We start from the raw sequence: 12,781 nt of genomic DNA, 5'->3' as shown, positions 1-12,781 counted from the left end.
CAATCAGCTATTTTGACAGTGCATGAGAATTTCCAAGAAAATTTTAATAAAGGCATCTTCTTTACCAAATGAAGTATGAAGTACAGCATTCTATAATCAATAACAGACGTGTGACTTATTGTAATATTGTCTACTGGTCATAATTAACAATTCCGGTACAGCTTTCTATAATCAATAACCGACTTGTGACTGATTGTAATATCGTCTACTGGTCGAAGTTAACAATACCGGCACTGCTTTCTATAATCAATAACGGACATTAATCAAATATCATGCAGGGGCGTAGCTGCCGTTAGGCACTTTAGGCACGTGCCTACACATAATTTTTTCACAAATATTTTTATTATTAAAAAAAATAATAAACAACGTTATCTGTAGATGCACGTGAAGATGCATCCTTAGAGAATGGAGTATTGGATAGAATTGTATGTCATTATAGATAGAAACTAAAAACTAGAACTTTGGTCCTGATCATTTCACTTCTTTCAACAAATACCTTAATGAACCTCAACATGCTCAAAACCCTGACACTTTATTCTTATAGATACATGATTGTTTTAATTAGTTGTTGTTGGCTTTCAACTAGCTTTCCACTTGGTCTTCATCCGACCTACAAAAAACCCTTGCCAAAGTTGGGAGCCTGTTTGGCTTTGCGGGATGTACAAATACACAGTCACGTCTGGTCAGAATGAGGACATTAAATCCAATGCCTAGTGTAGAGAGAATGCCACGCTTTATGCACGTTAAGAACACTTGCAACAACCCTTTGAGGGGTTCGTAGGTGGTCTGAAGAAGGGCAAAATTTCTGTTCCTATGCAATAAACTCTCATAATCCAATGCATGGCATTTCCAAATTTCCAGACCTTCATCCTGGACGACTCTTATTACAGGACCTAGATACCTGTTGCATTTATTGTAAATTTGTTTTTGTCCTGAACATGCATGAACTATTTGCAATTGGACGTTTAGCAACCAATCAATCAATCAACTAGCTTTCAGTAACTTCGAGTACTCTCAGATCTACGTGTAATGACCATAATTATTCAAATTCCTAAGCAGGTAGGGATTTTACAATACAGGATATCAGAAAATGTGAATTTCTTTAATTTTGTTAGATAGTATGAACAGAACAGAACTTCTGCATGAGGCATCGACTGTGAGTATGTATGTGTTTTTGTGGCCGGAGGGTGAAGGTTTAAGAATCAAAAGATGAATGGTTGATGCGTAGTCCAAAGGATAGTATTATTTTATAGTAGTCTTAGTGTTTGCGTGCCTAATTTTTTAATGAATATATGTACTATCAGTCAGATGTTATTGTAAAATTATGTATAATTTTTCGAACTTTTCTTCATGTATATTATCATGATAAAATGACCAGTAAATTTTATGTTTTTTTTGTCCCCCCTGAACTCCCTACCAGGGCTCTGCCCTGGACCTGCTGCGGGCCTTGAGCGGCCCCCAGACCCCCTGCCGCAAATTGTGCCTACAGTTTATTGGATACCTAGCTACGCCCCTGTATAGAGCAATATTTACAACTGTACTGGTCTCCCATTACCAACAACAGGTTTTTTGAAGGACAGATCACGATATTTCAATAATCAAAATATATCTAATATATATGTAAGACATACTATTAGTTACATGGTGTGTTAGTGACCTAAAACGATATATATGGGGTCAGTAAATTCCATATGGGATGAGAGCGAATCCCCATATGGAATTTACTGACCCCATATATATTGTATTAGGTCACTAGCACACCGTGTAAAGAATTTATCTTACCGACTATCTTCACATGTGGTATTTAGACTAGCGGCCTATCAAAGTGATTAAGTCTTCAATACTTAGTATTAAGAACCTACTTCCATTTGTCTATACAAAAAAAAATGCCAACAATAACAACTTTTTAGCTTTAAATTTGTTTTATGAATTATTTCAATCGTTCATTATCAATTTCTTCGTCTGTTGAAACCTTTCAGATTTCTTTTTTGTTTTGAAAGGGAAGTAACTCCTTACTTACCCCATATGGTAACTAACCCCATATTTTTTAGGGCACCCTTTATCAAATATATGTAGTCACCTAGTGTAGTCCTTTAACCAATTACATCCCCAGAAATCTATAGGAGGAAAGATAAATTGTAATACAAGCAACAACAGAACGTATAGTGACGTCACAGAATAAGATTATTACGTTAATTTTGAGAACATGGTAACATTAGTCTGAAACGATTAGGAGAAGTCGGCAGTAAAATGGATGATGATGGAAAACGAATGTCTTTGTATGGCAAGAGTGAAGTAAATCCAGGAGAACTAGATGGATTATGGAAAAACGTATTATCAGTGAGTATATGTTTTGCCTCGACTCTGTAAGTGTGTGTCTATATGTTTCCGTGTTACTTACATCAACAATAAAACAAATCTTTGTTCTCTGTTCAAAATATTCATGGTCTCCTGACGTATGTTCCAAATTTTTACTGGCTTTAAAAGGTAAAGTACAGAAATGACGCCCCAAGTAAAACAATTTTACATACATATCTGCAAATAGAAGATCATTTACTGTATGGTATGGTTCATGAATAGAAAAGCATGGGATTATTCAAAGGATCCCACTTAGTTCCCCGCTAACGTTAGTAAAAATGGTGAGACCTTTTTATTTTTCTATAAATTTCGGGAAAAAGATATTAATAGAGTAACCACATTTTTAAGAGGCAATGCCATATACCTCTATATAATGCATAATAAGGGTAAAAGGAATTACCGAAAAGACTGCCCACACGAAATAACAACATCCAACGACTCTTAAAGTTTTATTGTTATTCTGCAGTTGTTCATGTCATATTGAAAATATCTATTTTTAACAGAGAACGGAAAATATCAGAAGAAAACATTTGGCTACGATCGGAGATGGTTCGAGACATTGGCGAGGCATAAAACAGTGGTCAAGGTCAGAATTAGATCCTGTTTGTAATACCATATACAACCACAGAAAACGAGAAACTGTTGTAAGTATAAAAAAGAAGAATGTGAATTTCACACAAAATGATTTTCCTCTTACGATTATATGTAAATATGGGTTGGTTAGATAAGTTTCCTTTGCATATGTTTCACTAGGAAGTTCAAAATCGGAAAGTTATCTACCTTGTGGAATTCAAATATTTAAAGTCTCAAATATATTCATAAGAGACGCTGTTTCGTATTTTGCGTGAAACAAAATGAGTTTGTTCTTGAAAGGCAATACCTAAATTTACCTATTGAAATGATATTTAATCTGACTTGTTTCTGACTTGTACAGGATTTTTACCCCCCATGAGCAACACAACGGATGTTATACGTGTGGAGCAGGAGGAAGTGCTAACCCTTCCGGAATACCTGAGTTCATCCTCGGTTTTTGGTGGGGTTCGTGTTGGTTAATTTTAATTTGCTGTGTAATGTTTTGTCATTATTGGTTTTGTTGGGTTTTTTGGGGGTTTTGGCGTTATCTGTTTTATTGGATCTCTGATTTTTATTGTCTTTCCTATTTTTGCATACTCAAATTTGTCAAAATCTATCAAAATTGAAGTATAGAATTTTTGTTCGGTATTTGTGATTTGACTAAACATCAGAAATAATTATATTATAATGGATGAATATGACGCTGAGACACTCTTCGATTTTTAGTGAAGATTGAAAGACTGATTGATAACGGCCCTGGTGTGAAATAATTTCAGGGCTCTTTTATTTGATGAGTGTATTTTTTTCAGGCTGATGTATTAACAACTTATGACCGCCTTTTCCACATAAAATATGGGTATGATAGTAAATTGCATCGTGATGACAGGAACAGTATAAAAACCATCGGGTTGTCAGTTCAAGACGAGGTATATATCAAAATAGTAATGTTCAGCAGATAATCGAAAGAATTAACAAATGTACAACACTCTGATGTAGTATAAAGATTCTCAAATCCAAAGTCACCAGAAAACACACATTAACTAACGGAACAAATTTAAAAAAATGATTTTATGCATATATATATGTAACTAAATATTCTAATTTTTCTGACTTGACATTAACGACAATAATCTGAAATGCTATGTTCACAGAAATTGTTTCACCAGGTAATTACACATCCTTCGATAAGAATAGTTGTAAGACTCGTTTAACTTTCTTTGAAATCATTGTTATAACACGATTCATTTGATTTGCTATAACATCCCCTGTCCGATCATATGTATAAAAAATTCACAGGCCTGAATTTGAAAATGATTAATGAATTAGTGCACGATTTTATAGCATTTAATATTCTTGTGGCAGTGGCGCATTTAGGCGGAACCGGGACCCTTATTGTGGTACATATATGGTTACTGCGTAGTCTTTTTACATGCCATACAGCAAACGTTTTTACTGGATACTGGATCTGTATCTGGGTGACGAAAGGGAGGTGGCAGGAAGTTTTTCAAGACGAAATTCATAGTAGTTTATTTTTTTTATCAGTTCTATCAGGCAGTATATGCATTTCAAAAACCCCCCTGGCGCCTAAGTGTTTACATGAAACAGAAAAATAGAGGGTTGATATCTATTAGAACCGGTGGTTGAGTATGACTAACATATTATGAAAATCTAAAAAAAGGTATAAATGATGATGGGGATGACACACTTTTGGGATGTTGCATTAAAGGGATAAGAAAAGTACGGAAGTGGGCTATGGGGGTAAAAATGGGGGGGAGGGGGGGGGGGGGGGGTAAAAAACTTAGATCTAGGAAAAAAGATGTGGGAAGTGAAAACAAATTAAAAAAACGAATTTAGGAAGTGAGCACCCCGGTTTCACACCCTCAACGATGTCATTCAATGCAAAGATGGGTACATCTCTAACCAAAAAAGGTATCCTTGTCCTACACAATATCTATGAATAACAGCTTCTTATATATCATCACCTGATTGTATATATACTTCATACAGAGATAAATCGAATATGGTTCTTCATGTACATCGAGGTAAATAGTGCAGTAAACAAAACAGAGTAAAGTATAAAGTATCAACTTGAAGTCAAATCTTACTATTGAGACGTTTGGAGAAGCGACAGAAGTCAAATCTTACTATTGAGACGTTTGGAGAAGCGACAGAAGTCAAATCTTACTATTGAGACGTTTGGAGAAGCGACATAGTGTCACCCGTTTAAAATGCTATTATGGGGTAATGACCCGTTTACTAGGAAAAATATCTCAATAATTTTAAATATGATTTCAAATATGCTCCATTGCCCTTCACAAATTCAAATATAATCTATTATTTTTACAGGAACAACAGAGGGTTATACCTGTCCTGTCATCGTCGCATTACGGAAGTCGTCTAGATAAACCATTAGAGTCTTTTGTTAGGAAACATAGCAAAATCGAACATATATTGAAAGGCTTTTATTACAGAAGAGGAACCGGATTACCTCCCTTAGATATATAGTCAGAAAATAAACTTGTATAACGTTGTGGATTCATATGTGTTTTCGTTTTTAATTTTATTATAGATATAAAGTAAAACAAATGCTTCTGAATCTTTACCATAGTTTAACCTTCAACTTTCTCTGAGTTATATTCATTATAATCATGATCTATAATTTGTTGTTAGTTTGATTTGATAATCTTTAAGAAACTGCTACATGTGTCTGTTCGTATAGGGTTCTATGTTAAACATATTCTCGAAAACTGAGCCTCTGCTGAACAGTTTCGAAAATGATCAAAACCATCCAAAGCTGTATATAGTGGCGACCAACCGGTATACTCAGTCAAATTATTCATAAAAAATAAAAAAAAATACTTTCCACTTTTTTGCTGTTTCCATGGTAACGGTGGCTAACTGCATAGCTACACATGTGTTTCTTTTTATGGTATACTTTCATCAAGATTGGTCCAATAATACCTGAGAAATTGAGGGGACACAAAGTTTTGGACTGGTGAGGTTTTGGTGTTATGTAAACAGTAGAAATTAAGAAAGGTTTTGATTGAGATAGTTCAACCTCTAACCATAAAGTTTGTAAAATAATTTATCGACAAATCGGGTCGTTTTTAGCTGAAATAGAATCTTTTATATAAGCAGAAATTATTTTTTTCATCTTTGATATCATATGTTAAAAAGGTTTAAGAAGTCCAAATAAATCTATATACCTGTTAGTCATCAACTTCTTTAAAATCTTTACACTTAAATTAAATATGTCTAACATTAGGGAACACAACATCAAAACCTTTACATTTTGAACTAAGACAGTTTATGCAACATTGTTTCATATTATATCCTCATTCTCCAATATTCTGGAATATTATTTATACTGGAAGAAATGTAGTGTGGGTGGCGCATATTCGCCGTGGAACCATTTTCGCCGTTTTGCTATTTTTTCTGTAAAATTCGTGTGCCTTTACCCAATACTTGCCTAAATATTTTAAAGGCTGTTTGTAATGTTCGAATGGTTGATATTCCTCTTTACCCCCATTTCCAAGGTTATTCGCACATATACAGAAATTCGCAGGTGTTTTAGACGATTTTGGCAATTATGTTAGATTTATATGATCTTATATGGCAACCATGCGCAGTCTTAAAAGAAAATATTTGTGAGAAAAATCGTATAGGAATGATCTCTCAAGCTAATTCATGTAATTGCAAACATTCGTTTTTATAATATACCAGGATAATGAGGATGGTCATATCATACATTGCGGCGAAAATGTGTCCCCCATGGTACACGAACAACTTAATTTCCTCTTGAGTTTGCGTTTATTTTTAGAACAATTAACCAATGTTTTGAAGATGATTCCTTTCAAACATTTTTTTCATATAGTAAAATTTCTGAAACCTACATAAAAAGTTCCAAATATTCGAATGTAGGTTGGATGTAAGTGGAAATGAACAAATTATGCGGCGAATATGGGTCACTCACTCTAACAATATTTGTTCCTTACGGAATGAATGTTATACACATAGACATATATCATAGCATTGCTTATAACAAAGTTTCCAGATTGTTAGGAGGAACAAAAATACGTTGACACGACACGTTACAAGTACTCATCTTCATACAAATATAATTATAAGACAATAACAATGACACAAGGTCAAATTGATTAACATTGATTACAAGTTAATTTCGAACTTTAAAAAAATCTCTTATCAAAACCATGATGCACATTTGTATATTAATGAAACAAAAATCAACTTAATGAATCTATATTATCCGTCAAATTATTTCTCTTGAGCATATTCGGGTCATATTTTCTACATATGTACATTGTAGGATAATATATTTCTTGTTTATGATATAAGTGCCATTTTAAAAAAACGAAAGAAAGTTTACTGAAGCTTCGCCGCCTATAAACTAAGAACACAGTAAGGAAGCAAAGTCAGCACCGATCGTTATTGATAATTGATGATATATGGACGTCAAGTATAGGATCAAGTTTTTTCTCTGAGAAACTATTCATAACTATTAAAGGAAGCAAAGGAATAAATACAGAAAAATCAAGGATAAACGTCAAAGGGTCTGAAACAACAATAAAACAACTTAAAAAACCGTAATAAAAAAATGAGAAAAAAACCCGTGTTAGAACAATGAAGTAGTGTCGGACTTTTGTGCACTTATAGTAAGTAGACAATCACTCGCTGTATTTTGCCAAGTGCGAATAAATTACATCTCCGTTATTCTCTTAATAATGTTAGCAGCCCTCACACCTTATTATTTTTGGTGAAAATCGTGAATTTTGTTCATCAGCGAATGATGTGAAATTCGCGAACAAACAAAATATTAATCAACTCTTTTAATGTTTTTCGATTTGTGATTCCAGGATTTATTGTTTTTGTTATTACACTGACTGAATTTCCGTGTTCCACGTATAGTCCTTAGCATAGTTTAATTTCCGAAACCATAAGTTTTTCTTCTTCGATCAGGTCGTTGTTTTCATGTGACTATAACGATTTATACGGAAGCAGGTTAGAGTTTAATTTTGAATCGTTACCACGACTCGGTAACTCGTTATGACGACAAAGCTTACGCGTTATAACAACTGATCTAACTCGCTATCAAGATTAACCTAACTCATTACACTTGTTATCACGACTTAGTTACTCATTATAACGACATATAAAATAAGGAGATGTGGTATGATTGCCAATAAGCCTATAGATTGCTCAAGATTAACTTAAGTCGTTATAGCGAGTTAATAAGTCGTGAAAACAAGTAAGCCAAGTCGTTATAAGGATTTACTAAGTCGTGATAACGAGAAAGCTTGTAGCCTTGATAACGAGTTAGCTTAGTCGTTATTACGAGTATCTAAGTCGTGATAACGAATCGACTTAAAGTGTATATATACTACACCCTGATTCTCATAGATTTAAAAGTTCTATCTTTTTAGGTTTCAAAAATAAAGGAAAATATTTTTTTTGGAAATGATTATTCGTGAAAAGGTTTACTTGTTTGTCAACTTAAAATAGAGGACATCTTGATTTTTGTACGTACATGTGCTGTCTTCTCGATGTATTCACAAATAATGTTCATATCGGAATAATTAAGTATAACCAGAGGCTCTAAAGAGCCTGTGTCGCTCACCTTGGTCTATGTGCATATTCAACAAAGGACACTCTCCAACATTGTAGACGAGAATAGAATACATGACAAAATCTCTGTTTGTTGATCTTGTATTGCTGATCATTTTGTCTGTTTAGGTTCTCTCTATTTTCTTTAGTTTTTGCTCAAAACACAAAAGAGGGTAACAAAAATCCTCATTTAAGCGCAATCACTCCTATAAAGAGGGACAGTCTACTAACTATATCGGCAAAACTTGACTTGTTAGTAGATCTTGCATTGCTGATCATTTTTGTGATTTAAAGTGTTTATTTATCTATTTTAAATTTTTATTATATAAGGCAAAACGCAAAAAAAAAATGGTAAAAAATTGTCAATTGTAGATCTTGTCTTCCTGAGCATTTTTGCTTATTTAAGTTTCTATATATCTATTATAATTTTTAAGATATAAAGCAAAAACGCAAACAATTGGAAAAAAATGTCATCAAAGGGCAATAACTCTAGTAAGGAGTCGACTGACGATTTCGACCATATCACTTGTTTGTAGATCTTGTCTTGCTGATCAATTTTGCATTCTAAAGTTTCTCTCCATCTATGATAGTTTTCAAGATAATAGGCAAAAATGAAAAAAAAAAATGATAAAATTTGTCATTTAAGGGCAATGACTCCTATAAGAAGTTGTCTGACAGTTTTGACGTATACGGACAATTAGTACAGCTCAACATTCTTATCATTTTTGCTTCTGTCAGATTATCTCTTTTATAACGGATTTCAAAATAATAGACAAAACTTGCATTTTACCCCTATGTTCTATTTTTAGCCATGTCGGCCATCTTGATTCTTAGACGGGGTCATCGGACACATTTTTTTAAACTACATACCCCAAAAATGATTGTGGCCAAGTTTGGTTAAGTTTGGTCCGGTATATAGTTTCAGAGGAGAAGATTTTTGTAAAAGTTTACGGACGACGACGACGACGGCGGCGACGACGGTCGACGGATGACGGACGCCAAGTGATGAGAAAAGCTCACTTGGCCCTATGGGCCTGGTGAGCTAAAAATAAGGAGATGTGGTACAATTGCCAATGAGACAGCTATACACCAATGACAAGATTGTGAACAACTATAGGTCACCTTCAGCAATGTTCAAATTATATATATATATATATATATATTTTTATGAATGATGCAACTACATTAACAACGTCTTCACAGCATCTATTGTTATATTCGTATGAGAAGTCAAATATCAGGATTTATTTCACACTTGAAAAATCGGTTTTTTGAATCTCACAGTATTTCATTTCAATCCAGGTAATGAAACATACTGTAACATGATGCGGTGGAATAAAAGGTGTGATACCGTTTATCCCTATTTAAAAGATTTAAGTGTATGTAAATTGATCTATTTAAGATAAAACGGGTCACTTCCATATCAAACAAATATGAGTTAAAAGTTGATAAATATGAAAGTTGTTGAAATATTGAAAACCGATGAAAACAGTAAACTCGTGAACTGAATGATTTTTTTTTTAAATTTGACTACTATATCTATAAAAAAAACATGTTTATTTATTTGTTTTTTTTTGTTTGTTTTTGTTTTTGTTTTTTTTATTACTTATTAGCTAGTTTTAATACTCCTTGCTTCGCATCTTTTATGAAACTTGACTAGTCTGATAAACAAAACAATTTTCTTCTCTTCGTTTAACATCTTTCAAATTTAACCTTCCACGCGTTTTAAACTACATATACTATTGCTTAATTATAATTAAATTTTTACCATACTTATCAATCTTCTCGTCAGACCAAATTGCAACACATGGACGAGGAATTCATGATAAGATTGATGAAAGAATGTATGACTTTTTCTATAAATGTCACCTTCATGTCATGTAGGCGGGGACTAAAATGCGTTTGTTTTTAACTTTTGTACTCTTTATTTTTTTTTTAAATCTGTGTTACCAGGTAAAACTTATATGATTTAAGAGAACCTTTCGGTAATTATCAAGAAAAATTACTTAACGAGTTTACAGTTAATGCAGACATAATGTAATTCAAGTTTGTAAAACTGCTACTGTAAGGAACACTAGGCACTCAGTTTCATGGTTGTATATTATCCATACTTAAAATCCGAATAATCTTCAATCATTCAAATTTATTGCCTGTATATTGTGATATCTCAATATGCAAGCTTGAAAAATAACTTCAAATAAATACCATTGCATGATCCATGAAGCATTAATTTTTATAAGCCATGAAGATTGAATGTAATGAGCTAAGAAGCATTACACGTTGGTGTAAAATCCTTTTATATATACGATGCACACCAGATATAAGTATATATACATTTCATTATAAAATGAATATGTTGTACTGCAGCATTCATATAGAAGAGCTACATATCATGACATTTTGGCTATATTTTATTCCAATTATATGAACAAAAAGAAATTTGTGTCGTTGGATTGATGTCCCATTGATGAATACCCTCGCATTTCTTTTTATCAATATGTAGGTTTGCCTAAAACTATATGACTAAAATGAGCATACAAACAATTGCCAATTTCGCCAAAAGTATAAAAATGGAGTGACACCGAACATAATGTCTGTACAAAAATTAACAGAACGTGGTTGTCTGAGGGAATACGAACCTTATATCTCGGATAAAATGTTTTTTAAAGTAGCAACATTCCAAGGTTGTGATCAATCACTTTTCGACTGAGTCAAATATTGATTGATTGATTGGTGTTTAACGCCTCTTACAAACACTATTGTACTATTTCATGACAGTAAGATTTTATTGGCAGAGGAAGCAGGAGCGCCCGGAGAGAACCACGACCTTCGGTAGGAAAACTGATAATCCGTGTAGTCCATTAAGATTGGAATAGACCACACCTGCCACGTGCGGGATTCGAACTGACACCCTCAGTGTTAACAGGCTATAGTGATACAGTATTTGGACTACTTAGACAACTCGGCCACCGAAGCCCCCAAGTCAAAGAATGATTCTTGAATTTATATAAACTTGACGATCTTCGCTTTACTGTTACGTTTAAATCTCTTGATATAATATAAAAAAGAAGATGTGGTATGATTGCCAATGAGACAACTCTCCACAAGAGACCAAATGATACAGAAATTAACAACTATAGGTCACCGTACGGCCTTCAACAATGAGCAAAGCCCATACCGCACAGTCAGCTATAAAAGGCCCTGAAATGATAATGTAAAACAATTCAAACGAGAAAACTAACGGCCTAATTTATGTACAAAAAATGAACGAAAAACACTGAAATGTGTAACACATAAACAAACGACAACCACTGAATTACAGGCGCCTGACTTGGGACAGGCACATACATAAAGAATGTGGCGGGGTTAAACATGTTAGCGGGATCCCAACCCTCCCCTAACCTGGGACAGTGGTGTAACAGTACAACATAAGAACGAACTATTAAAATCAGCTGAAAGAGGCTTAACTCATCAGATGGATAAAAATACAAATACTACAAATACAAGTGGACGTGGCCGGGTCAAGTTTCATTCAATTGACACATAACACAGAAATCGCGTAGTCTTGAAATTACTTATGATATTTTTTTGTTGTTTTAAAACAGTTATGGGTTGATGTCTCACTGACCTTAACCAAACATATCTTTTTATTTGTTTAGGGAAATATATCACAGTAAAATACTAAATGTTATCTCAGTATTTTAAATAAAATTAAAATACATGATCTCTTTTTTTTTTATCTCACTTAATCCAAGAAAAAGATATCCTAAGATTTATAAATATGTATAACATGCAAATTGAAAGCATCTCAACATTTTCGTTAAATTTATGACTAAAATACCACGCACTATTTATCTTTTTATCTGTATTAAACATCTGTTATACTCTGGTTGTACTTGTCATGTCGGAAATAAGTGGTGAAGTAAAACGCATAAATTCTGATATTTGTAATTTAATTGAGAAAAGAAATAGACACAAATACTATTAAAGATATCTTTATTAAATGCAAACGAATAGGCAAATATGTAAGTAACACGTCGGAAAAAAGGGGCTATCGTGTATTTTTTTCCACCACATATTCTCTTTAAATGTTTCTTTTTAAAACCTTTGGTTTTATTTATTTATCGACTAATAACAAAAAAAAAAAAGAATCACGCAACAAAAAAATAAACAAAATGCAATAATTTTGATATCAACCTTCACACCCCATTGCCGACGACATGGATCA

At 33.3% G+C, this 12,781-nt stretch overlaps 1 protein-coding gene across 1 annotated transcript; it reads left to right on the top strand.

Annotated features, from left to right (window-relative positions):
• Nucleotides 1-2,215: 2,215 nt before the first annotated feature.
• LOC127702541 (uncharacterized protein C5orf49-like) lies at nt 2,216-5,436 on the top strand. Its single transcript, XM_052206787.1, has 4 exons — nt 2,216-2,340; nt 2,862-3,002; nt 3,741-3,857; nt 5,278-5,436. Exons 1-4 carry the CDS (start codon nt 2,251-2,253, stop codon nt 5,434-5,436), a joined length of 507 nt encoding a protein of 168 aa, XP_052062747.1. The 5' UTR covers nt 2,216-2,250.
• Nucleotides 5,437-12,781: the final 7,345 nt, after the last annotated feature.

This window comes from Mytilus californianus, unplaced genomic scaffold (assembly GCF_021869535.1).
Source record: "Mytilus californianus isolate M0D057914Y unplaced genomic scaffold, xbMytCali1.0.p SCAF_5, whole genome shotgun sequence".
In the NCBI taxonomy this organism is placed as follows: Eukaryota; Metazoa; Mollusca; class Bivalvia; order Mytilida; family Mytilidae; genus Mytilus; species Mytilus californianus.
This window is presented reverse-complemented; position numbering and strand designations above follow the sequence as displayed.

Excerpts from the sequence above, each read along its gene's own strand:
- LOC127702541 (XM_052206787.1), top strand. The coding sequence starts at position 2,251 with ATGGATGATGATGGAAAACGAATGTCTTTGTATGGCAAGAGTGAAGTA. Across the intron at positions 2,341-2,861 it reads TATGGAAAAACGTATTATCA|AGAACGGAAAATATCAGAAG; the intron begins GTGAGTATATGT and ends TATTTTTAACAG. Across the intron at positions 3,003-3,740 it reads ACAGAAAACGAGAAACTGTT|GCTGATGTATTAACAACTTA; the intron begins GTAAGTATAAAA and ends TATTTTTTTCAG.